Source organism: Cucumis melo, chromosome 7 (genome assembly GCF_025177605.1).
Source record: "Cucumis melo cultivar AY chromosome 7, USDA_Cmelo_AY_1.0, whole genome shotgun sequence".
Classification (NCBI taxonomy): domain Eukaryota; kingdom Viridiplantae; phylum Streptophyta; class Magnoliopsida; order Cucurbitales; family Cucurbitaceae; genus Cucumis; species Cucumis melo.
The window spans coordinates 1,194,119-1,220,660 of record NC_066863.1 but is presented as its reverse complement, the minus strand read 5'-3'; the positions used below and the strand labels follow the sequence as shown (position 1 = coordinate 1,220,660).

At 34.6% G+C, this 26,542-nt stretch overlaps 4 protein-coding genes across 5 annotated transcripts; 3 read left to right on the top strand and 1 right to left on the bottom strand.

Annotated features, from left to right (window-relative positions):
- The first annotated feature begins 2,363 nt into the window (after positions 1-2,363).
- LOC103493700 (F-box/LRR-repeat protein 15) lies at positions 2,364-10,007 on the top strand. Its single transcript, XM_008454560.2, has 17 exons — positions 2,364-3,438; positions 4,768-5,020; positions 5,116-5,248; positions 5,848-5,947; positions 6,037-6,234; positions 6,321-6,591; positions 6,692-6,790; positions 6,882-6,970; positions 7,095-7,194; positions 7,283-7,453; positions 7,573-7,725; positions 7,824-7,984; positions 8,072-8,270; positions 8,390-8,853; positions 8,943-9,006; positions 9,432-9,518; positions 9,612-10,007. Exons 1-17 carry the CDS (start codon positions 2,930-2,932, stop codon positions 9,690-9,692), a joined length of 3,132 nt encoding a protein of 1,043 aa, XP_008452782.1. The 5' UTR covers positions 2,364-2,929; the 3' UTR covers positions 9,693-10,007.
- A 139-nt stretch (positions 10,008-10,146) lies between these two features.
- On the top strand, positions 10,147-12,081 carry LOC103493701 (uncharacterized). Its single transcript, XM_008454563.3, has 3 exons — positions 10,147-10,561; positions 10,642-10,720; positions 11,202-12,081. Exons 2-3 carry the CDS (start codon positions 10,651-10,653, stop codon positions 11,810-11,812), a joined length of 681 nt encoding a protein of 226 aa, XP_008452785.1. The 5' UTR covers positions 10,147-10,561; positions 10,642-10,650; the 3' UTR covers positions 11,813-12,081.
- A 66-nt stretch (positions 12,082-12,147) lies between these two features.
- Positions 12,148-12,919, bottom strand: LOC103493702 (uncharacterized). The gene has a single exon (XM_008454565.3). The coding sequence runs from the start codon at positions 12,696-12,698 to the stop codon at positions 12,339-12,341; it is 360 nt and encodes a 119-aa protein (XP_008452787.1). The 5' UTR covers positions 12,699-12,919; the 3' UTR covers positions 12,148-12,338.
- A 1,810-nt stretch (positions 12,920-14,729) lies between these two features.
- On the top strand, positions 14,730-23,851 carry LOC103493703 (copper-transporting ATPase PAA2, chloroplastic). Of its 2 annotated transcripts, XM_008454566.3 has the most exons (17): positions 14,732-15,512; positions 15,806-15,883; positions 16,221-16,318; positions 16,412-16,465; positions 16,573-16,659; positions 17,291-17,455; positions 17,636-17,746; positions 17,877-17,945; positions 18,315-18,424; positions 18,667-18,772; positions 20,194-20,260; positions 20,773-20,852; positions 21,040-21,491; positions 21,830-22,004; positions 22,375-22,506; positions 23,137-23,287; positions 23,540-23,851. In XM_008454566.3, exons 1-17 carry the CDS (start codon positions 14,843-14,845, stop codon positions 23,629-23,631), a joined length of 2,697 nt encoding a protein of 898 aa, XP_008452788.1. In that variant the 5' UTR covers positions 14,732-14,842; the 3' UTR covers positions 23,632-23,851. The 2 variants fall into 2 exon arrangements, 1 of the variants encoding a protein (XP_008452788.1); XR_007822570.1 differs by lacking the exons at positions 23,137-23,287; positions 23,540-23,851 and having other exon boundaries at positions 14,730-15,512; positions 21,837-22,004.
- Positions 23,852-26,542: the final 2,691 nt, after the last annotated feature.

Here is a 26,542-nt window from a genome sequence, read left to right as displayed (position 1 = left end):
TGATTATAACATTATCAAACATTTAATAAATTTAAAATACCAAACTCAAATATGTCTAATTATTTCAATAATCTTAACTTAAACCACGATGTCACTAAATACGAGTTATCTATTTAATTAGTAAATATATTAGCTATATATGATTTGATGATATTGATTTTATAAATACGAAATAATTCATACATGTGTTTGGGTGTATAAGATAGTTTAATTTTTTTTTTTAATGTAGAAAAACGAGTATATTTTTTCAGAATACATATAAATGTTGATAATCTATTATCGCCGATTTTTCTATATTTCTACGTATGTTGAATATTTGTGTATAGTTTATTTATAGAAACTAAAGTTAAATAGTTATAATTATTTAATTAAATGAAAGGTTGCAATCAATGTATCTATTAATTAAAATTACTGTTATATTATTTAATCGTTTAATCAACTGAATTAAAAAATAGATGAACACATTTATATTAAACAATTATTAAACCTACCTAAATTATTTAAATTAATTACTAGAAATAATTATATTAATACGGAATAACTATAACATTAATAATTATTAACAATGATTTATAAAAGATTAGATGAAATTTATTAAAACTAAATAATATAAGGAAAATGGTAAATAAAAAAACGGCAAAGTGTATTTTTCACTTTCGAAAAGCTTTTTTTTTCTTCAAAAGTATATGTATTTTGTCCGTTCTATAATTTTCGACGGTTTCATAACCATAGCCTTATCTAGAAAATGTAACGTAATATGCGTTACTATATGCATGTGAAACTTACCAAATATAATTGTTTTCGATAAAATTTAACTAATTTTATAAAAATATTCTATAATTTTGTAGCGATACTTAAAAAATATTATAATATACGTATAAAGAAAGATCGGTTATATTCCAAATTTATCTTAAAAATGAATGGTTTAAAAAAAAAAAAATTATTTGAAAGTATAAAATTGTAAAGAAATAGGGAGCAAACATTAAGAAAAAAAAAGTGAAACAATTCTTTTCCCACCGTTATAGTAAAAAAGAGTAAGATTTATGGTAAATTGACAAAAGTAACATGTTTTTTTGTTTTGTTTTTTTAAATAGCATATTTTTTAAAAAACTTGAAAATTTGTTTTTCGATAGATATTGGATCGATATTCTATCCTTTTTTAAATCTTCTTGGATCTTATTTAAATTTTTTTTATCTTTTAAGAAAGGTTATTAAAATCTTACATCAATTGATTAATTTTTTACTTTTTTTTTTCAAAATTATATTGAGAAAGCCTAAAAAGTTGATAATTTTGGACTTTCTTACCTAACTCTCGTCAAGTTTTATATCTAATCTTGCCAAATTTTATATAAAATCGTTGTGTAAGTAAAATTCTTAGAATAATTTTATCAACATAATCATGGAACATATAAATTGTAATAAATAAAAATTTGTATAAAAAAAGAATTTATAAAAAATAAAACATTTAACAAAATATTTACATTTGTAAATATTATCAATTTAATAAAATTTATCTTTAGTGGTTTTGTTTGTAATAATTTGCCAATTTTTCTATCTTTAAAAAAATATCTATAGAAAAATTAAATGTGGAAAAAATGAGTTAAAATTCAGAATAAATCTAGAAAGACTATAAAAAATTATTTATTTTTAAAATTGAAAATTTCGCATAAATTTATATTTTCAAATTTAATTAAGATTTGGAAAGATTCAAATAAAGATTTGAGTTTAACAGTTTTTCAAAAATTTTCAAATCTTAAGTAATGTTTTTTTCATGTGTAAAATTATCAACTCTTTAGGTTACAATTTTTGTCGAGATGAATCGAGATTATAAATGGAAAGATCTTTATAGTACAATTTTAGAGATCCATAATTTTTTTGAATTTTTTGTTTTGATTGATATTTTAAGTAAGATTTAGATAATTTATTTGAGAAGATAAAAGTTTTAAATAAAATTTGGAATGATTTTTAAAAACTATTTTGCAGAATTTATGGAAATGATATATTTACGTAAATAATTAATAAAAGAAATAAAAAGAGAGAGAAAGAAAATGAATGAAAATGAAAAGGGAAATAGAAGAAATGAGTTTGACTTAGGAGAGTGGGGAAATAGTAAGAAATTCTGTTGCCTCACACCAAACCTCTCCTTCTAAACTCTCTCTTTCTTTTCTCCATTTTTAGTGCGAATTATTGGCGCGTCTTTTCCAAACTCCAACACGCACGCGCCCACTCTTCATTCCCTTTTTTTCTTTTCATTTTCTCTTCTCTCGGATACGACGTCGTTTACCGCCAAAACTACGACGTGTGTGTGTGTGCTTGTGCTTGTGCTTGTGTGTGTGTGTGTTTCTTCTTTCTTATAATTGTTTGTTTTTGATAAAAACTCTCTCTCTCTCTCTCTCTCTCTCTCTCTCTCTCTCTTTTCTTTTCTTTTCTTTTCCTTTCCTTTCCTTTCGTTTCTTTGTTGTTAAAAGTTGGGGATTTCTGTGGGATTATATTACATCACCACTAGCAAATACACAACAACACAAAGCATCTCTCTCAGGTCCGATCAGATCCATTCAAATCTTTTCTTTTTTCTTCTCTTCACCTTCTTATCTTTTTCAATTTCTTTGATTTTGGGGGTTTTTTTTTTCTTTTGTTTTTGTTTTTTTGTTTTTGTTCTATTTCTTGGCTTTGATTATCTCCTCAATTTGGGGGGGTGTTGTTTTTCTTGCTGGGGTTCTTCTGAATCATCCTAGGGTTTCACTTCCTCTTTTGGGGTTTGTTTGTTTGTTTGGGTTAATTTTTGGATTTTGGATTTGGGGTTTGTTTTTTTCTTTTTCTTTTTCTTCTTTTTTCGCTTTTGGGTTTTGAGCGGGAGTGGATTACTTGGAAATGTGTGGGATCGTGAGTTAGGGTTCGTGTTCAAAATCTTGTCTTTGTGTTTAAGTGTATGACGATTTGGTGCTGCTTATGCTTCACCGTTGGAGAAGAAGAAGAAGAAGAAGACGAAAGGGAAAGGGAAGAGGAAGTGAAGAAGGAAGAAGGTGAAATGAAACCCATGATGCGTGAGGAGGTTTTTGAGAACCAGGATGATTCCGATCGCATTGTGCGAAATGGTGATGATTCTCAAGGGAGTAACCCACTTGCGAGTGCTGTTGATGATGTGCCTGAACGCCATGGCAGTGATCAACTTAGATTGTTTGAGGATATGGTCAGAGCAATGCACGATGGCGGCGATGGTGGCGCTCATTGTCATTGGGATGATGAGCTTCGCGGTGGTGGTGCTGGTGGTGGGGTTATTAATCCCTGGAATCTTTCTTTTGGAATTATGCATCAGTCTGAGGGAGGAGAGAGTAGTAGCGCCTCGGCTTTACCCTTGTCTTCTATGGCGGAGACTTCTATTGAGGAACGCGATCGGGATGCCCACCATAAGCGCGCCAAAGTTCACTCCAAATTCATGTGAGTCACTAGTAGACTGCTTCTGGATATAAATTATTCTAAGGTTTCATCGGCCTGCCATTTTTATTGGTTTTCTTTTCCCATTTTTCCCAGTTTTGAGAAGGGGCGTTGGGCTTTTTTTTTTTCTTAAATGTTCTTTCTTTGTGGGATTTAGGATTACATATTGTGGTGGTTTTAGGATGGATATCGTTAGCATTTATTGAGGTTATGATTTACGAGTACACAGGGTTCTTCGTAATTTAGCTATCAATCATGCTTTTTGTTGCTATCTTTGTGCCGGCAATCTCTGGACAATTTGCTATTTTGCACTGCAATTTAAAGATGAAAAGTTGCGTTTTTTATGATCTAGACGTGCTTATCAGCCTTGGGGCAGTATCAGTGTTTGGAAAGTAGTTGTTTTTATAGATTTTTATTTCCGTAGATAAGTCTATATTGCATAGAACCTTCTATTCTTGAATATTGGAAGTGGTATCTAGTATGGACCAATATGTTTTTACATCCACCATAAGGCCATCCTTATTGCATTTATTAAACTGCTAGCTGGCTTCTTGTTATTGTTTTTAAGAAATCTTTTCTTGATTTCAAATGTGTTTCTTAATCAAAAGTAGCATGTTGCTCGGCAAATCTAGGCTTTTCAAGAAGATATCATATGGCGTGCCAGGATGATATCTCAAAATCTTTTTCAGTTGCGAGTCATCTGAGTGAGTTGTCACCATGGAGAAGTTTCCATTTCATGAAATGGAAATTCATTTATATTTGATCAATTCAATATGGTTTTCTTTCTCTGAGAAGAGTTTGAAAATGTAAAGTTTAGAAATGTAGTTGTTCATTCAGGATATGCTCAAACCAATCCTTACGTTTTCAAGCATTTTCGACTCTGGTTATATAGTTATCGCACTCATCTGCAAAGCTACTTTAGATTCTATACTTTTAGTACTAATTAAAAGAGAGTCTTCATTAAGGTTTATCATCGAGGGATGTGTAATTCAACTAGGTGGTTATAGGGCTAGCACCCGTAGTACCTTTCGTGAGTCTGTCTTACTGCCAACTATGACACTTTGTTGGAAACTTTTATGTCTAACCTTCACATGGGCGGTCAATGATGTATCATGTCATGTGATCTCTAGTTTAAAGCAGAGTAGGCTATGAGTTGACAAGAACTAAGTACGTGCAGTAATACTCATTCTGTTCTGAATAATTTGCAAATTAGCACCCTATCTAGTTTTCTATAATTTACAAGTTATAAATACAAAATCAGAATTGATGCAGGCCATTCACTTTCAATGGTTGTTTCTTATTTTTGTTTTTTTTTTTTTTTAATTTCCCTAGTGAGAGCTCATTTGCAACTCCATGGCCTTTGGGTGCTGGAAATCCTATGAGAGAGTTTGATTTTATTCATGGATCATCATCAATTATGTCAAGGAATGAATTTCTATACCATGCTTCTACATCAAGCAGAATTGATGCCGATAAAGATTTGGAATCTAGTTTTGGTAGAGATGATGGGATCAATGAGAATGACACCTGTAAATCAGAAGGATTTGAAGTAAGGATGGATCTTACAGATGATTTGCTGCATATGGTATGCATCTCCAGAGATTTATGATTGCTGTCTTGCTTATCTATTGATTTCTTGGATTTTTTATTGAGTTGAAGTTATTTCATAATTGATATCAGGTTTTCTCCTTCTTGGATCACATCAATCTTTGCCGAGCTGCTATAGTTTGCAGGCAATGGCAAGCTGCTAGTGCTCATGAAGACTTCTGGAGGTGTTTGAATTTTGAAAATAGGAATATATCCATGGAACAATGTAGGTGATGTTTTTCAAGTAGTTGGTTTCTGCTTTTTTCCTTCTATTTTCTACAATAGTTGATAGGAGAATGGGATGATTTTTAAAATTTTGGTTGTCTCTTGGAAATAAAGGTGATATATTATGTTGCAACTTCAAAACATGTAGGATCCAGCATTCCAGTCTGGAATGTCTTTAGTACTCATGAAATGTTGTTAAAAACCTTCAAATCATGGACTGTTACATATTTGGAACTCGTGTTTGATACCCATTATGATTTTTCTCTCAAATTTTTTTTTGAATACATATATATATATAGGGAAAGAACTTCTTGCATGCTATTTTAACTGTATAAATGACACAGGATGTGACAAATATCTATAATGGTCTTGGATTCTTGGTGTCAGTGCCAATGCAACATTTTCAATTATATTTCACATTTAACCTACTTTTATTCAGCCACATTTTCTTTCTGCCGTCCATACAATATAAATTTATCTGGTTGTATTTCTTTTTGCCTGTGTATTAACAAATGCCCAATCGTATTCTGTGTTGCTTACTCTTTAATATTATTCTGTTTTGGAGCTATTTAGTTAATTGATTGTAAATTCTTACTGCAGTTGAGGATATGTGTGGAAGATATCCAAATGCCACAGAAGTCAACATATCTGGTGTACCAGCTGTTCACTTGCTTGCCATGAAAGCAGTTTCTTCTTTAAGGTAATGATCACAATTTTGTTTTGTTTTGTTTTCATTTTTCCTGATGCTGAATCTTCTTGCTTGTGTTCATTGTTTTATTACTGTCTCAGAAATCTGGAGGTTCTAACTCTGGGACGAGGACAGCTGGCAGATAACTTTTTCCACGCCCTTGCTGATTGCCATTTGTTGAAGAGTCTGACTGTCAATGATTCTACGCTAGTTAATGTTACACAAGAGATACCTATAAGCCATGACAGACTGCGTCATCTTCATCTTACTAAATGCCGTGTTATACGCATATCTGTTAGGTTGGTACTGTCTATATATCTTAATGCTAAATGTATTTAATTGTCGAACTTTTTTTATTTTGGGTCTAAAGCATGCGTTCTTGCAGATGTCCACAACTTGAAACATTATCCTTGAAGCGCAGCAACATGGCACAGGCTGTTCTTAACTGCCCCCTTCTTCGTGACCTGGATATAGGCTCTTGTCACAAGCTCTCAGATGCTGCAATTCGCTCGGCCGCAATTTCATGCCCGCAGTTGGAATCTCTTGATATGTCTAATTGTTCATGTGTGAGTGATGAGACATTACGTGAAATTTCTGGAAGCTGCCCAAATCTTCAGCTTCTGAATGCATCATACTGCCCAAATATATCTCTGGAGGTGGAATACCATTTTAGTTAAATTTTGAGCCAAGTGACTGTTTTTCCCTTCAGACCTTTTTTTCCTGATATTTTGGTTCTTTTTCTTTTTTTTTTTGAAGTCCGTAAGACTGACAATGCTGACCGTGCTTAAGCTTCACAGCTGTGAGGGAATCACATCAGCTTCAATGACTGCAATATCTAATAGTTCTAGTTTGAAGGTTTGGAATAACCTATTTTCTCTTTTTCTAGTTTCTAGTTGTTTAATGCTGTATCTGAATTAGTTGAAAATGGTATGGAGACTTATTGCAGGTTTTGGAGCTTGATAATTGCAGTCTTTTGACTTCTGTTTGTCTGGATCTTCCTCATTTACAGAATATCAGACTTGTCCATTGCCGCAAGTATGTCTTCTCATCTCCGAGCTACTTGTAGCTTCTATCACGTGATTAATTTCATTTAGAAATACTTTTGTACTGAGCCTTCAATTCTTTTCCTTGTGCTGAATCTGTTTCGCTATTCTTGCAGATTCTCGGACTTGAGTTTGCAGAGTGTTAAATTATCATCCATAATGGTCTCTAATTGTCCATCACTTCACCGGATCAACATTACTTCCAATTTACTTCAAGTATGTCGTAATTATTCTTAAAGTTTTCTTCCTTATCATCTTATAGGGGTTTAAAAGAACATTGCACTGTACTTTTGTGGACTTGCAGAAATTAGTGTTGAAGAAACAAGAGAGCTTGGCCAAATTGGTTTTGCAGTGCCCTAGTCTGCAGGATGTGGACCTCACAGATTGTGAATCTCTAACGAATTCTATTTGTGAGGTTTTTAGTGATGGTGGTGGATGCCCTATGTTGAAATCACTTGTTCTTGATAACTGCGAGGTAAGTTGCTTAGTGTTTCCCATCAGTATCATGGTATTAGTTCTTGTGATTCCATAGTCTGCAAATTATTTGGTTGGCTTTCCATTGATTTCTGATGTGAACATGTTTCTTTTGCTCAGAGTTTGACTGCTGTTCGATTCTGTAGCAGTTCTTTAGGCAGTCTTTCCCTTGTTGGTTGCCGGGCAATCACTTCACTTGAACTTCAATGTCCTAATCTTGAACAGGTTTCTCTAGACGGCTGTGATCATCTTGAAAGAGCATCATTTTCCCCGGTATGTGAAACTGACCAATTGTGGTTTTTTCTCGGCCACTATAAATATTCTCCACAGTGCTAAGGATTGGGGTTTCTTCTTTCCTCTCTCTGTTTAAGGTGGGTCTGCGGTCTCTAAACCTGGGAATCTGTCCCAAATTGAACGAATTAAAACTTGAGGCCCCTCGTATGGATTTACTTGAGCTAAAAGGTTGTGGTGGATTGTCTGAGGCAGCCATCAATTGTCCTCGTCTAACATCATTGGATGCCTCCTTTTGTGGGTTAGTTTCCTATGATTATTTGGATGCAACCTTCTATTTGATGGAGATATTGGTTGCTTATGTCACTGAGTTCTTTTTTCCTTGCAGCCAACTGAAAGACGAGTGTTTGTCTGCCACGACTGCCTCATGTCCCCAGATTGAGTCATTAATACTGATGTCATGTCCATCTGTTGGTTCGGAGGGACTTTACTCTCTGCGATGCCTTCTGAAGTTGGTTGTGCTTGATTTATCATACACCTTTTTGATGAACTTGCAACCAGTTTTTGAGTCTTGTATACAACTTAAGGTACCTTTTTGATAAATATATTGCTGTTTAGGCAATTTAAAATTTACTCAATATTATCATGACCTCCGTCTGATCTTCTGTTTTATTGATGCCTTCTCCTTTGTGTGTTCTTAATGAAGGTATTGAAACTACAAGCTTGTAAGTATTTAACTGACTCATCGCTGGAGCCTCTTTATAAGGAAGGCGCTCTTCCAGCTCTTCAAGAGTTAGATTTATCTTACGGGACACTTTGTCAGTCTGCCATAGAAGAGCTTCTTGCTTGTTGCACGCACTTGACTCATGTGAGCTTAAATGGGTGTGTGAACATGCACGATCTAAATTGGGGTTGTAGCATTGGACAGCTTTCATTGTCCGTCATCCCAATTCCTCTTGGTCAGGCCACTTTTGATGAGATCGAGGAACCAGTTGCACAGCCAAACCGTTTGCTACAGAACCTTAACTGTGTAGGTTGTCCGAATATCAGAAAGGTTCTCATTCCTCCAGCTGCACGTTGTTTTCATTTATCATCATTAAACCTATCACTGTCGTCGAATCTCAAGGAAGTTGACGTTTCTTGTTACAACCTATGCTTTCTGAACTTGAGGTTATACTCCACTCCCCACCCTCCCTTAACAATTACTTTTTTTCATTTGGGGGTCAACTCTATGCTAAATCCGTGTTTTTGTGATTTAGTAATTGTTGCTCTTTGGAAGTTTTGAAACTTGACTGCCCGAGGTTGACCAGCCTCTTTCTTCAGGTATTTCTTTTTTTTTTTCCATGTAAGTTTCGGATGTTAATATTAATATACTAGTCTACTCTGAATAGCCTCCAAGCAAACTGAAACCAACAGCAGGGGATAAATTGGACAAAAAATGGGGTCAAGACAGATTACAACTCACACGTCCACATTATAAGAACTTGGTCAATGACGGGTTGAATACCCACCTTGAACCCCCCCCCCCCCCCCCCCCCCTCCGCCTCCGCATAGGTCTATAGGCCTCTGGTTTTAAGGACCCCGATTTTGTTTTCATCCCCCTCTTCGCTTTTAACTTTTATTATAGTTGTTTACTTTTTACTGTTGTGTAAAAAATACTTTGGTTTCAAACTTAAGAAAGAAGAAATGGGAGCTAGGAGGTGCATATGAGTTGTTGTATGAGGCTAACTAGATCTGTGTTTTCCTAGTCTTGCAACATCGAGGAAGAAGTGGTTGTAGCTGCAGTATCGAAATGTAGCATGCTCGAGACGTTGGATGTCCGTTTTTGTCCAAAGGTGAGGGGTGTCCCCATTTTTCTCCTTATTATTTGATAGTTTTGGCAATAACATGATGTTACTTGGCTGACTTTAAAATATTTCTACTTGTAGATCTCCTCAATTAGCATGGTACAACTGCGTATTGCTTGCCCAAGTTTGAAGCGGATCTTCAGCAGTCTGTCTCCGACATGATTAATTCTTCTTTTCCCTACAAAAATTTCCTCGCACTTGTTAATTTCGAGTCTTGGAGATGACTCGAGTTTCGTCACTTTATGTATATGGATGGTTCTGAATTCTGTCAGCTTCCGTCTGCTTGGGGTATATAGTTAGTTATCTTTGTGACACCTTAAGAAAAAATAAGTTATCTTCTGTCTATATTGCTACCTACTAAGTTAGCCTTCCATCTTTAATTCAGTTTTGCAGTGTCTATGAGAGAGATTAAGAATGAATGATTGAGAACACATTATTATTAATTCTCTATCGATAACAATTCGGTTTCTTTGCTCTTATGCGATTCATTCATCCTATTATTATGTTTATTACTGCCACTGTTCTCTCAAAATCACAGCTTAATACAATTGATCCCTTGATTTTAGTACGATTTTAACATTCAACTGATATTGGTTGAGCGATTATAAAATGGAAAGATCCAAAGTTTTAAGAGTTTAAAAAGCTAGCTCTTTTATGGAAAAATCTGAAATGGGTCATTGTTGTGGTGCCGACACTGAACTTTGAGCACATCCACGCAACAAATTTGTTCGGATATTCAAAAGCAGAGATGGAATATTATAATGGAGAAGGTAGATTAGGACGTATGAGACAGCTTTGTTTGAGAAATAATCGAACAGCCACCGACAAGACCTCAGGAACCAACACACGTGAAAGTGTTGTTAACAAAACAAAACGGTTTGTCTTTGATTTTGAGGCTATTTGTGTCATTGGGCAATGTTGATTTCATTGCTGCAGCCGATCTGTTTGGTTTGGGCCTTGAAGAAGCCTTCTGCCAGTTTGTGGTTATTGGCTGTCACTCACTCAGCCGATTCAATGGCCGCTGCCTTTGAGTAAAACACAAGTCTCTCCTTCGCTTCAATCTCACTTTTTCTTCATTTCTTAATCTCTCTCTCTCTCTTCTCTCTGTAAGACAGCTGCAATGGCGACCAAGATTCTGTGGTATCTCTTGTTTTCTGCCCTGTTCGTCTCTGTTTTTTCTGCAGGAGATTGTAAGTCGAAGTTCTTCTCACACCCACTTGCTCATTCTTTTTGTTTCAGTGGCCATTTCTGTTTCTTGAAGCTTATGGTTTCAAGTTTTTGTGTATATACTGCATTTTTTGGTTCTAGATTTGAAGATTCTCTTCTGGGTATGTTGTAATTGATCTGCATTTGACGTGGGAGCTTTTATTTATTTGGTCATTTGCGAATGTAATGCTACTGGGTCTCTCCATTCTGACCTAAACAATTGATTGGCAACTTCAATTAACGGCCACGAACATCTCTAAGTTCAGATCTGTAACTAATCTGCAGCTTTTCGTTGTTCAAAACTGTGGTTCGAAGTTACACCTGCGTGTCACTTCTCTAACAGTGTTTGCCCTTTCCTTTTGATTGATGAGTTTCTGTATTTTTGTTTTTCTTCTTGAGAGTATGAAGTAATCCCTTTCTTCATGTAGGCTTGAATCGAAAACTTACTGCTATTGTTTGGAACAGTTGCAGCAAATGTGACCGATAACCCTGCTGATAAACTAGTAGCTGTGCTGAACAAGAACAGAACGGCTCATAAGTTATCTCCTCTAAAAGACAATCCTGGCTTGGCATGCCTTGCTCTTCAGTATATTAAGGCGTACCAAGGGAAATGTGAAGCGGTTGGAGGTCCCGACGGAATGAAGCCTCCTAATTCTGCGTTTGCTGAAACTTTTGCTCCTAACTGTGGCGTTGTTGTATCGTCTCTTGCACCAATTACGGGGCGGTTGCTCGGTTGCCAGTCTAAATATGTACATGCTCCCGAAGCATTTTCTGATGTTTTAATGGAGAATAACAAGAGCTTGGAGATTCTTTACTACAAGAATAACACTGAAGTTGGAGCTGCTGTTACTGGCACGGATGGGGGTTCTCCTTACTTTTGGTGTGTGTTGTTCAGCAACGGCAGCACCTCCAACAGCTTTGCTTTTGAGGGGGGAGTGGCCAAGTTAACGCGCCCCGGTTGCTACAGTGGTGCCAATGACCAATGCAGCGGAGCCAATAGGCAGTTCTCAACCTCCCGTATGTTGCTATCAGCCATCACATCTTTAGTTGCCATAACATATGCCTTTGGTTTATGATCGTAGTCGTAGATAGGTCTCATCGAAACACGAAAAACACCATATTACTTGCTTTACAACCATCTATTTTCTTCATCATTGGTTGGGCACTGTATTCTTTGTTTGATTTTCAAGTTTTTGAATTGTTTTCAAAGTGTTCGATTCGTGTTATTTGGTCATCAAGTCATCATATATTGTAAAATCTCGTGTATTCTTGGATTTCACAGGGGATCCATTTTTTCCTCGTAAAAGAAAGTTCCACTTTATTAAGTACAGTTACGTTTGAATCAGATTTTTAGTTGATCTTATGAAATAATTGATTAGAGATGGCGAAATGAATCTGTGATATCAAATACTAATATGAAATAGAGAACTCTTTGTATAATCTTCCATTTCCACTTCGAACACGTAACAAAAAGAAAACTGCAAAAGCTACAAATTTGTTTAACTCTGAGCTTACTGTCCATTGATGAAACTAAACAGTATTCCAAAAGTTAAAAGCATTCAAGGAAACAAACACAAAGAACATTGAAAGTTGGGATAAGTTCTAAGACTCCCAAAACATTAAAGAAGCTTTACACTTTAAAACAAATGCAAGAAGCAGAAGAATGATGAATATGCCACAAGAAGAACCACCAACTCTGTGAATCCAATAAGGGTCAAATCTAGCACATCTCTGTTCCAAGTGAAGAACTCCAGCAATAATGAAGATCAAGATAATGAGAAGAGCAGGCAACCAGAAGCCAAGATGAATGGATGATTCCTCCTCTTCCAATTCCTCGATGCTCGGTCTCCGATCGATATAGAGTGGCGAGACCACTGCAAGAAGGCCGAGGCCTACTGCCAGCCACCGGTCGTAGGAAGAAAACCGGCTCCTCCTTGACATAGCGCCCACCCCAACCTCCATGGAGATGGAAAACTAAGTAGTAGTTCTCTCAAAGTCTTGTGATGATGTTGTAATGGAGATTTGTTTGTTTAGAAAATGGGAATCTTTTTGGTTATTGAAAAGGGAATTTATTCTGTGGAAGATTGAGTGTTGAAGAAGCTTGATTGTGAGAAGAATTATTCCCCATTAATAAACAGAGGCTTAGTTCATTGTTATTATTATTATTTCGGGTTGGAATCTGATTCTAAGTGTATACTCAAAATTTATAAATCAAAACAAACAAGATATGAACGTTGTTGGAGAATATACATCTTTCAAGCTATAAACATAGATTAAGTCTATGTTAGTCTATCGTAGTTTCCTACAGATAGATGATAATATTTTGTTATATTTATAAAAACAACAAACAAAGATGATAGTCTATCTCGATCTAACACAAATAAATTGTGATATTTTGCTACACGGTATCAAATGATAAAATTAAACTAATTATTTGTCTTCTAGTCTCCTTCGATTTCAACCAAGTCCACAAACGACTCTCTCTCTCTTTCTCTAAAACCCCTCTTCTCTCGTAGAACCAATATACCTGATATAAAGACTAAATGCTAGATTTAGGGATCCATAACCATTTTTCTAAAATTACATAGATCAAATTTATAATAATTTGATCCTTTGTCTGTGTGTGGGAGTGATAGACAATGGGTTGCCTAGAGATTTGGGATACAATATTACCTATTAATTAGTTTTGAGGGGCAATCAAATCTTTAAATTAGAAGTAACAATTTCTCAAAAATTAACAACTTTAATACCTTAAAAGCTATATGGAATCCCATCACCTCAAAATAAGTTAAATTATAGTAAAATCACTTATTGGTGAATGGAAAACATTTTTTTTAATTATTTCTGTTATGATTTTGAAAAAACAATATTCCTAATTTTGCCACGATCTAATCGAGTAATTTCGTATTTTCAATAACATAAATGGACTAATTTCATTTTTTTCGAAGAAAATATTTCTTTTTTCAAAATACTACATGGCGAAGCAAGGCTAGTTGTTCCGATAACAATTGGTTTAGAAATCGAACTTGTACGTAGCCAATCAACATTCAAATTACTCAAGCTTCCTAGTTTAGCTATTTTATCTACAACTAAATTACACGAATGAGGATAGTGCTTAATCTCAATAAAGCCAAGTAATTTCGATAAACTTCTTATTTTTTCAAGTAAACATCCAACCGTGATTAAGAAAGCTTTTTTTTATTATTTTTTTATTATCGGATTAATTGCTTGTAAATAGTCAAATTCAACAAATAAACTTTGGATACCACGATGGATAACGGATTTTAATTCCTCTTTGATTGTCAAAGTTTCACCAATCGAAGTAGTACAGTGTTCTATCAGAATCCTAATACCTTCACTAATGTGACGTATCTTTCATTTGAAGAAGTATAAATTTATAATAGGCTTCTTTCATTACCCACTAGTTTTGAAATAGGAATTCGTATTATTCAATGTATAAAGAAAATAAGAGACCAAACTTATATATTAAAGAAAAGACCAATAAAAAGTGCAAGTGAAAGTCACATGCTGCACGTGACTATGCCGGATTTCAATGCATTGAATAAATGAAAACTTTAATTAACTATTTTTGAAACTTGAAAGAAACGTGATGGATTGTCTTTCAATTTTTTAATCAATTTCTAAATTATGATCTAATTATTTTTCATTTTTTTGTAATTAAAATGTGGGATTATAGGCTTGCAATTTTCATCAAAATATTTCATGAGATTAAAATCAGTCAAAAATAGGGAATTGTTATAAATTAAATATTTTCAACAATTTTGCTACTTATTAATTTTTTTAATTCAGGAAAGCATTAGTTTTTTTTTTTTTTTTCATTTTATTTAGAAAAAATATGATATAAAATTGAGAAATGTATGAGTAATTTATTGTAATACATAATAATTATGAGGATGAATGTGGGAATGAAAAACGTGGATGGATAGAGGATATGACGTGGCAGCAGCAGTTTATACCGGAAATTAGCCAAGAGAGTCCTCAGCCTCGAGTCAACTCAACTACCAATTGCTCTTCTCCTTGAATACTGGCCGTCAGTTTTCTTCCCTCCCTCAAACCTCCAGCTCTGGCGCCGGTTCCATGCTCTGATGGCGGCCGATTTAGCGCGCTTCTCTCTGTGCTCTCAGCAGAGGCCATTCTTTCACTCCGCTTCCAAATTTAATGCTTCTTTGTTTGACTCAAGGCCTGGATTTCTCCCCATACGGCATCGTCCTCAGACTCAACTACGGAAACAGTATCTACACCATTTTGGAAGATGCTTGGGGCATCGTTTCGTTGTTTCAAATTCCCTTGGTGCCGAACCTCGAGCACTGAACACGTTGTTTCAACAGGAGCGGCGCGATGAGTTTTCGATTCTTCTTGATGTCTCTGGAATGATGTGCGGCGCGTGTGTCTCTCGTGTCAAATCGATTCTCTCGTCCGACGACCGAGTTGACTCTGTGGTGGTTAATATGTTGACTGAGACAGCGGCAATTCGGTTAAGATCGAGTGAAGTTGTTGCGGAGGCTGATTCGGCCGTGAATGTGGCGGAGAGTTTGGCGCGGAGATTGACGGATTGTGGTTTTCCGACGAGTTTGAGGAACTCGGAGCTCGGAGTGGCGGAGAATGTGAGGAAATGGAAGGATATGGTTGAGAAGAAACGAAGAATGCTGATTAAGAGTCGGAATCGGGTGGCTGTTGCTTGGACTTTGGTTGCCTTGTGCTGTGGCTCACACGCGTCGCATATCTTGCACCCTCTTGGGATTCACATTCACAACGGTATTTTGCAATCTTATAACGAAATGCCGTTTTAGTTTCATGAATCATTGCTTAACCGAAACGTATGCCATGTGGATGGCTCTGTTCTGATTTCTGAATTACAAAGAATCTACTGGCAATCAGGAACTTCATAAGTTTTGAATTCATTAATCCGAGTTGTAAAATTTGGAGACCTGTTTAATAGTGGTTTTAAGCAAGTATGAAGTGTTTCTGGTAATCTTTAAGCATTTCCAGAGCGTCCAGCCTGAAATAAAAGTCAAATTGAATTAAGTTGACTTATTTTGTTGTTTCAGGACCGCTGATGGAGATACTCCATAACTCCTATGTGAAGGGTTGTTTTGCTTTGGTTGCTCTTTTAGGACCAGGACGAGGTCTGTTTATCTACTTTATTTAATCGTTTTTATTGCTACTTTCTGAAAAGGAATCGTGTTAGCATCATGGAAAGGTTGCTTAGTACAACAGAATTATTGAACTAGCGTTAGATTTATTTGTTCTATCATCCCTTTCATCGTGTCATTAACCTGTAGGAGTGTGGAAACTCTTTTTGAATCAGTAAATAGCTGATAGTCATTTTAAAAGCCTTTGCCAAGTAGTTATTTGTATTCCCGACCTTTTGGGTTGAAAGTAGTATTTCTTACTGCTGATGAGATGACCACACCAGACTTGCCATTATGATCTTTTATGACGTACAATGATAGTTTGCTGCAGAACTTCTTTTTGATGGTTTGAGAGCACTCAGGAAGGGATCACCTAATATGAACTCTCTTGTGGGTTTTGGAGCAGTTGCTGCATTTATTATCAGTGCGGTAAGACACTTTGTCAGAGATCTCAATTTTTTAGAAAAGCATTGCAGTAGTTTTAATATTAGCTTACGAATTTTAAACTGTTGTCTCTTGTAGGTCTCACTTCTTAATCCTGCGCTAGACTGGGATGCTTCATTTTTTGATGAGCCGGTGACTTGCTCGACCTTCAGCTCTATAATCATGATTCAATTGGTAATAGATGGAATTTGACTCTTGATTATGCATTTCTCAGTGCAACTCCTTTTTGTAGTGTGCAGGTCATGCTTCTTGCTTTTGTGCTGCTTGGGCGTACTCTGGAGGAAAGAGCAAGGGTTAAGGCCTCCAGTGATATGAATGAACTTTTAGTAAGTTTCAGTCAAATCTTAAATAATTAAACATTGCAATGCATGTCTGTTGGATCATCACCGTGGTTAAATATCAAGTATTTACTGCCACATGCTTTTGAGTACTTGGGAAATTCTTTCTATCTGTGTTGTAGAAGAAGTTTTTACTGATAAAAAATTGTCATATGGCAATGACAAAATTGCACGTCATTCCTTCCAAAATTTAGCGAGTGGTGGATTCAACGTTCAAAAAATCGTCTAGAAAAAGTGTCAAAATGGAAGATAGTTTGAACTTATACAGCAGTCGATATTCTGATAACTAAATGTCTCAAATTCTTAAGAATTATTATTGTTCAAACTTCAGAACTTCAGCCTGTAACAAGAACAAAGTTGAAGACTAAGCCTCTTTGCTTTAAGATGTATGTTAATCACCCTTGAGGCAAAAGTTATATCTACGGAGTCGTAGTTCTCTCTGTCCTCTGACCTATTAGGCTTTTGTTTCTTCAAATGTTCAAATAGTTACTTTTGTTATATTTAGCTCATAAATTATACTATATAACTTGCTAGTCTCTGAGACTTGTGGCTCTGGTATTCTTTTCTCCTAGTTGCTTGGCATACGTTGCTTATTTATTAAATATTTCTGTTTTGGCAGTCATTGATCTCTTCTCATTCACGACTTGTGATAACTCCATCAGAAGGAAATTCATCTACAAATGACGTGCTTTGCTCAGATGCAATGTGCATTAAGGTGTCGACTGATGATATTCGGGTTGGAGACTCGGTTTTAGTTTTGCCAGGAGAGACTGTTCCTGTGGATGTAAGCACCATAGATTATTAGCTAACACCGTCTCTTTGTTTGAGGCCCAAGTAAAGAGACTTTGTTAGCTAATATTCTCATCGTCCTCCGTCTTCTAAGATCTCCATTCAACTGATGCTTCCTTACCTTAAGGAGGAACAATTTAAAAATGCTTGGCTAACAATTATATTGACTGAATAGGGGAAAGTTCTTGCGGGAAGAAGTGTTGTAGATGAATCAATGCTTACTGGAGAATCTCTACCTGTATTTAAGGAAGCAGGCCTTATGGTCTCAGCTGGAACTGTGAACTGGGTATGATTTTTCCTTGATGTTTAGAATTTCAAAAGGCATGTTTATTGAGATTTACATAAAAGCGTGATTTGCCATCTTATTTCAAAGAAGACACTTTTTTTGGGCATAAATCAAAATTGATATGTTCTAGGATGGCCCTTTGAGAATTGAAGCGTCTTCTACCGGCTTGAACTCAACAATCTCCAAGATTGTTAGAATGGTAAGTAAACCATTTTCTAACTTTTAAAATTAACGACCATGATTGTAATATTCTTCTTTAGGCATGTAGTACAGTTTTGGTATTATCAGGTATTCAGTTGGAGTGTTCACCGTTTCATGTGATTGTTTTTGTGTGCTGGTTGCTTAAAAAGGAAAATGATTTTGCTCTAGGTAGCTTAATTAAAAACTAGCTTGGATCTGGCAAAACGTTTTCACAAAATTCTATCAGCTCAATTTGAGTTGACCAAGCTTACAAATTCCTCTCCACTGCACATGCGTAGAAAAAATTGATGCTTAAAACTGCTGAGTGAAGGAGGGACAAATATTGTCCAGATGAACCCATACTTAAGCTTTATATCTAACCCATCAGGTTGAAGATGCGCAAGGCCATGAAGCACCTATTCAAAGGCTTGCAGATTCCATAGCTGGGCCATTTGTGTACACTGTATTAACTCTCTCAGCGGCAACATTTACATTTTGGTAAGCATGCACTTTTTATTTTTTTCTACTTGATGAAACTGTGGTGTTTCATGTCTCATAAGGGTGATGAAGGGCCAAAGAAGAATTTGGGTGAGTTATTAACAAACTTGGTATATGCTAACATGATTAAAAAATGACGAAAGCTCCTTGAGGAATGTGTAACATATCTATAGAGTTACAACTGTAAAGAGTGTTTCACTGCAATTTGTTCGTTAATTTCCATGGAAACAATTCATTCACAGGTACTGCTTTGGTACCCATATTTTTCCTGATGTCTTGATTAATGATATCGCTGGACCAGATGGAGATCCCTTGCTTTTAAGCTTGAAACTTTCAGTGGATGTCTTGGTAAGTGGGTGTTGAGCTTTTGTTGTGTACTCTATGTAATCTCATGTATTGTCTTCTGGTTTGTTTCTTATGCACAGACGCGTGTTTTTCTTTAGTTTGGATTTTACTAGTGCTATTTTGGTCTGCTAGTCGAATTGTCTAAAGAAGCATCTTCCATTATTTGGAAAATTTTGGTAGAGGGGCTCCGGGAATTTGTCCACCCTTTGTTCTCTTTCTCTCTCTTTGTGGGGCAGAACCTTTATTTTATTGGGTTGAGTAGAATGAATGGGATTTTTTAAGATATTGAGAAATAAAACATTAATGATTTTATACATTCTTGACTTTTTCCCTTCTTTTTCTTCTTTTTATCATGTTGGTTGTTTGATCTTTGGTTTCTGATGTACAATTGTTCTTCTTACTTTTCACAAATAGAAAACTAAATATAGAGAGGTAGGGTGGGTGTGGGACATCCCAAAGTACACATATTCACAAAATACCTCTCTAATTTATGCTCATGGATGGGATATTTTTGTTGGAGACTGTCATACAGACAAGAAACTTGTTTACTTTAGGAATGTCAAATCTATTTAGAGAGGGAGGGTGAATGTGGGACATCCCGAAGTACGTATTCACAAAATACCTCTCCTAATTTATGCCCATGGATGGGATTTTTGAGTTGGAGGCAGTCTGGAGACAGAAACTTGTTTACTTTTGGAGTAGGAACGTGAAATCTGTTTAAGTTGATTTAGTTTCTTTTCCCTTCTCGTAACTACCTTTTCTGTGATTAATTTCCTCACTGATTGTTATTTGTACGATTTTTCCAATTTTATTGATAAAATATTTCATTTCTTATTTTTCTTAAGAGAGACAATTTTCTTTTTTCAGGTTTATCAATATCAAATTCCTCGTCGACAAAATATGTATAGACTGAAATTCATTTTAAGTTATTATGTTTGAGAAAGAACGCTTTTGAATCTTGAAAAAATATCTTCATCTAGTCAGAATTGTTTTTCTAAGTTTGGCATCAGTGTTCTGGTTTAAAAAAATAATAGCAATCCGTTTGGAATGTAAAAGTCTAGAAGAACAGTTTTTTCCCCACCATGTTAAGAACCTAATAGGTTTCTCCCATTATAAGCGTGTTCCAACAAAAATGCATGCATAAAGTATTTCCAAACTCACCTTATTTCGAGAAAATAACTTGACAATGGCCAAATTGGATTTTTAGGAGAAATGTATTTCAAAAGATTACAGGAAACACGACGGAAAATTTTAGAACCATGGTATCATATTTCTTATAAATTAAATGTGTATATGCTAATCCTGGGTTAACCCACATCACGTTGTAGTGCTAAATAAGGTCAACTTTTTGTACTTCTATTACCACGGGAAAAAAATTTAAAGTTGCATTGTTTTGTGCTGCTGGCGAATTGGTACTTCCTCAGGTAGTTTCTTGCCCATGTGCACTTGGACTAGCCACTCCCACGGCAATTCTTGTTGGCACTTCCCTAGGTGAGTTTCAATTTCTTTTCATAAAAATAACGAAATTAATGGGTTGTTTAACATTTACATGAAATGTGAATAGATTATATGTATGCATGTATGTGTGTGTGTGTAAACATTCTCCTTCATCTGCCTTCTTAAGAACTTGAATTATGAGATGAAACCAACCATAGTCCATAGTGGAATCTGGAAGTTAATAAAATGTAGTGCAATAAAAACGAGAGAGAAAATCCTAGGAGCAGATCCAATAAGGGTAAAAGGGATAGAAAGACTCTATTTTCTCAATGAAGTTAAAAGGAGCACAGATTTTGTTCACATATGATGCATATTCTGGCTCATTTTGTAGATTTGTTTCATGCTTGTATTTAAGTTGATGTTGTCCAAATTGATTGCTCATACTTGAATAATGCGTCTGAGTTTGTACTTCCATCTTCTTAAGTGTTAAATCTCATAATATTAAAATAATAAATAAATAAATACCCTTGTTGGAGTTCTTATGTTGTGCACTACAAACTGATCAGGGGCTAGACGAGGACTTCTAATAAGAGGAGGAGATGTGTTGGAACGTCTTGCAAACATAGATTGTGTTGCTTTGGACAAGGTGGTTATTTTATTTATTGCAATTTCCACATTAACTCTCACTCAGACAACTGCATGAAACTTTCATCCAAATTCTCCTAAATTGCAAAATTTGATTGTTTCTTATTCAGGAAAAAAAAAAAGAGGATGTAAGTTTTCCTAGATTCTATAGCAATGTTCTTCAGTCTCACCTATTTCTGAACTTTCAGACAGGAACGCTTACTGAAGGAAAGCCTACCGTCTCTTCTGTGATTTCTTTTGTTTATGGAGAAGAAGAAATACTTCAAGTCGCTGCTGCAGTGGAGAAAACTGCTTCACATCCAATTGCAAAAGCTATCATAGATAAAGCAGAATCTTTGAATTTGACCATTCCAGTCACAAGAGGGCAACTGGTAGAACCAGGCTTTGGATCTTTTGCCAATGTAAATGGCCGACTAGTTGCTGTTGGTTCGTTAGAGTGGGTTAATGATCGATTTGAGAAAAAAGCAAATACATCTGATCTTAAAAATCTCGAGCATTCTGTGTATCGGTCATTAGAGGGGATATCGTCTTCAAATAACTCAAAAACAGTTGTTTATGTTGGAAGCGAAGGAGAGGGTATAATTGGTGCTATTGTAATATCTGATCAGTTGCGCTATGATGCTGAATCCACTGTTAATAGGTAATTTCATTTTCATTTATCGACTTTCTGAATAATATGCTATCGTGAATATAAATTTCCATTTCCACAAGTAAATTCCTAGTACTTAGCAGCAACGGTTGGATTAGCAACCAACTCTTTGCTTGAGATCCAAACGAATTTATGAATAACATTCACCCTGTTTTCTGTCTTGTGACTTTGAGAAAAGGAACACCTGAAAACAGTTATTATCATGATGCCAATTTCTTTGGATTCTCAAAACTTTTTCAGGATGTTGTTTTTATTTGAATAGTTTATATAAGTTGTCAGTTAGACTGAACATGGTGTCCACGTGGTTAATCTGTTGTTTTATTTGTAAGACTCCAGAAGAAGGGAATCAGAACAGTCCTCTTATCTGGAGACAGGGAAGAGGCAGTTGCAAGTGTAGCCAAGACAGTTGGAATAGAGGAGGAGTTCGTTCACTCGTCTTTGACTCCTCAAGGCAAATCTGACCTTATTTCCACTCTGAAAACTGCTGGACATCGAGTTGCAATGGTATTGTTTTACAAGTGGACGAACTGTTTGCTACAGTTTACTTGCACATTTTACTCTCACAATTTACAACGTTTATGGCCATTATAACACTATGGAAAAATGGAAGTTCTTCCCGTTGAATGATTTGAAATTGTTATCTTATTCCTGATTTGTGTTTATAATTGATATTCAATCGCTTAAAGTAAGGTAGATATTTCCATTAAAGTATTACTTACTATCATGAATCTTAATCATCCATTTGAACAACCAAATATTTATAGACATATCAGATGTAAAAATAGTTTTAGGATCCTCTATAACCAACCAGCCCTTCCTTATAATCTTGTGTGGCCGAAACTACTATATCTCACCTGCCTTTTGGTTTTCATAGGTTGGCGATGGTATAAATGATGCACCATCTTTGGCCTCTTCCGATGTTGGGATTGCTCTGCAGCTTGAATCCCATGAAAATGCTGCTTCGAATGCCGCATCCATTTTACTTCTTGGAAATAGAATATCTCAGGTACTACTACCATTCTCTCAATACTTTTTGTTCCAATTTCTTTCTTTTGGTTAATTTTTCATAATCTGATTTATGTAATTTCAGTCTTGCAGCATTGCTCTTGTAGACAGATTCAAAAATAAGTTGTAATATGTCATAATTATGTACGTTGCATATTTCACTTTGGGGTACAATTATTGTTCTCCTTTCATTACACCAGTTAACATCAAAAGATGGAGGCCGGATACTGCCGTTTGTGTAGATCTAAATTCTTTTGAATATACTTGTAGAGTCTAGAAAGTTGTAATGATTATTAAGAAGTCTCTTCTTAGCTGTTTTGGCGGGGAGGAGTGATCCTCTATCCCTTGCCCTTGGGGTGTTTGACTGTTTGTTTTTTTTTTATTTAAAAAAATCGTCAGTTCCTTACTGTTTAAAGATGTTTGTCTCAGAAGAAGGAACAACTCATTATATGGCATGTTCATCTATTTTTTTTTTTAGTGCTCGTCTTTAGGTGCAAAAATTTCTAGGGGAATCAATTTTTTCCTACATGGTAGGAAGTTTTCATTATTTAACAAATCCCCAACACCAAAAATATGAACCACAAACATTCTCCTTCATAACTTTGAATACTCCGCATGCGCTTTCTGGCAGCTTGTTGACGCAATGGAACTAGCACAAGCAACAATGTCTAAGGTGTATCAGAATTTGTCGTGGGCCATAGCTTACAATGCCGTTGCCATTCCGATTGCTGCTGGAGTGCTGCTCCCAGGATTTGACTTTGCAATGACTCCTTCCCTTTCAGGTAGATGCATACTAATCTCTCCACTCTCTTAATAGTAAAATTAGGCACTACACAACTGAAGAGAAACAAAAGCAATTTTTTCTCTTAACATTTAGAAAGTTATTTTATTATAGACATGGACAAACCACTATCATCCGTTAATGACTATCACTAACAAACAGTTACATTTTGCTATATTTATAAATATTTTGGTTCATCTTGCTATATTTGCAAACAAACCTTAAAAAGTGACCACTCTCTTTTCTTTCTCAGGTGGGCTTATGGCTCTAAGTTCAATATTCGTCGTCACCAACTCCTTACTTCTGCAGATCCATGCCCCCGGAGATGCTAAAAAATCTACCTGATTGCCACACTAAAGATGTTAAGTAGCTCCCATTTTATTAAATTATAGAGTCAAACTGGACATCAAACGGGTCAGTTAAGTGCATATCCATGACTCTTTGTGCTTTAATTTCTTATAACTCTGGACAAACCTGGAGGGATCTCTCTCTCTCTCTCACACACACACACAAATCCACAATTTTTAATAATATCAATGAATAAAACTCACGTGATTTGAAATAATGTCTTGCTTTAACCATAAAAAAAATACCGCATTGCTTATTTTTTAGAAGGAGGGAGGCTGGCAGAATGGGCAATGGGAATTCTTCCTATTTTTGATATTGAAACCATTGAATTTAATGGGCCATTGCCTGATTGGTAAAAGAAATATTCCCATATTGAAACCTTATCTTGTTTTGTCCTGAAATTTTGATCTTATATGCATATGCATTATGTAGATTCTAAGTATATATCATTCCTCACTTTATTCAGTGCTTTTTCTGTTTTTATCTCTGACCAAGGTTTTTGCTTATATATGGGTATGGAAAGGCACAGCTTTAAATTTGAAACCCAATGAATATGAATAGTTTCATTGCATGTGATCAATGATCATTATAGAAATTGCATTACTTTGTGAGGGGAAAAAAATACATCTTGATTGTTGTGCAAACATTTGTGACAAGTTTTTAGATTTCTTGTGAATTTCACACTCTAAGTAACATTAGGGTCATTCTTTTTTCAATTAGGGTGTTTGGACAATCGTAATGAGTTTGAATTGTATTTTATGCATGAATTGTGATATTAAATTTATTTTGTTCCACCAGTTTATAATTAAACTCTATTTTCTATCATTTTTTTTTCTTTCCTCAATTCAACAAGTATTCCAATACTTTTAAAATATATTTGCATATCCCCTGAGATAAAAGAAACAAAGAATGTTTCAGGGAGGGTTTTTTTTGGCAGTGAAAGTGGATGTGGTAAGAGATTTTTTTATACATGGGTATGGATGGATATGATTACCCACTTTCTTTTTGAACTCTACTTTTAAAATATATTTTCAATCATTATGTCTTAATCTTCAATTGTACTAGTTTTTTCTTTTCCAAAATATATACCATGATGTTTCTATATTTTATTTTTAATTTTGAATTTGTTCTGTTGAGGAACTGTGGATGAGGAAGATAATTTAATCACTTACATTTTTTTCTCGTCTACTGATCTGTATGTATAATCTTTTCAAGGATCTTCATAGGCAGATAGGAAGTTTGGGATAAAGAAAACTCTTGAAATATTAAAATGGATAATACTTCCAATAAACCATGCTTTTTTTTTTTAGGCAATAATGTTATCAATATCTGTGTCCATATATATATATATATATATATATATATAAAATAAAAAAAGAGGGAAGATTTGTACCATAAAGATATATAAAATTTTCCTTTTGAAAATTAAATCTATACATCTATATTCATTCCACCTTTATTTTTTATTTTTTACTTCGTTATTACTTTATAATGTTTTCAAAATTCAATCAAAGTTTTAAAAACTAAAAAAGAATAAGAATAATAATAACAGTTGAATTCAAAATAAAATTAGGTACAAGATAAATGACTTGTTAAAACTTACAAGTTTATTTAATATTATAGGAATAGAACAAGAGAGTTGTTGTAGTTAGTTAAAAAGAAAAAGGATTTACAATTTATAGTTATGACTAAAAATTGGAGTATTTAATTTGGCATTCATTTGTTTGTGTGGATTACTTTTTGCGACGAGGGAAAAAGAAAAAGAAAAAGAAAAAGAAAAAGAAGAAAAAGAAAAGCATTAAATATGGGGGTTTTAAATAATAGAATTAAAGAGGCACGTGAGTGTGATGGTGTGGGAAGAAGAGAGTTATTGATTTGGAAAAAGGGGTCCATCCTATCATCACCCCCTCCTTTGCACCTTCTTCCCTCACCCACCAATCCCATATTTTCTTTTCTCTTTCTTTCCCATTTTTCAAAATCTAAATATTACTTACTACAAATGATCTTCTCCTTCGCCTGGCCTCCCTCATGTGGGTGTTGCCGTACAATTTATTTCTTTCTCTATTTTATTTTATTCAAGTTCAAATTATTATATTTTATAAAAATTCTCTAACCATTTGTTTAAAAACTATAGAAAAGCAATAGATTATATATATATATATATATATAGGGTTTATGGTTATTATGTTTTAACAGTTTTGTTTTATTTTAAATTGTATTTTCTTTTCTTATAATTTCTTGTTATGTTTTACTAAAAACATAAAGAAGTTTTTTCTTTTTTATATTATATTTTTTTTATTTCCAAATTTTGGCTTCCAATTCTAAAATAACCTAAAAACATGTAAACAACGAACCATCGAAATCAATTGAAATAGGGTCGATAAATTAATTTGAAGCAATTAATTTGAAGCAATTTTATATGCTTTTAAAAGTTAAGATATTATTTTTTTAATGTTTTGTAAATGTTTTAAAAATATTTTTTTGTAATAAAAGTTTTTAGAAGTTTATACATAAATTGAGATGTGAAATTGTGTGTAAGTGATCTACAGCAAAAGTTTAGATCACTACGTCATTTTTTGAGATAATCTTCACGCAATCAAAATTATGACTCGATTAAATAAAGTTTTGAGTTTCATCTTATCTGAACAAACAAACAAATATTTATTATGTTAAAAGTTTAGTTCCATCATATTTTATTTGTAATAAACTATTATATTTGTCTATCTATATCACGATAGACATGTTACAGTAATCTATCTTGATCCATCATAAATAAATTGTGATATTTTACTCGTTTTATTATATTTAAAAATAATCATATTATTTTGAAAATTATGTTTTTTTTTTTCTTTCTTTCTTTCCTTTTTTTGGTTTCAAGGCTCATTTATTTTTCTTGAGATGTCCCCTA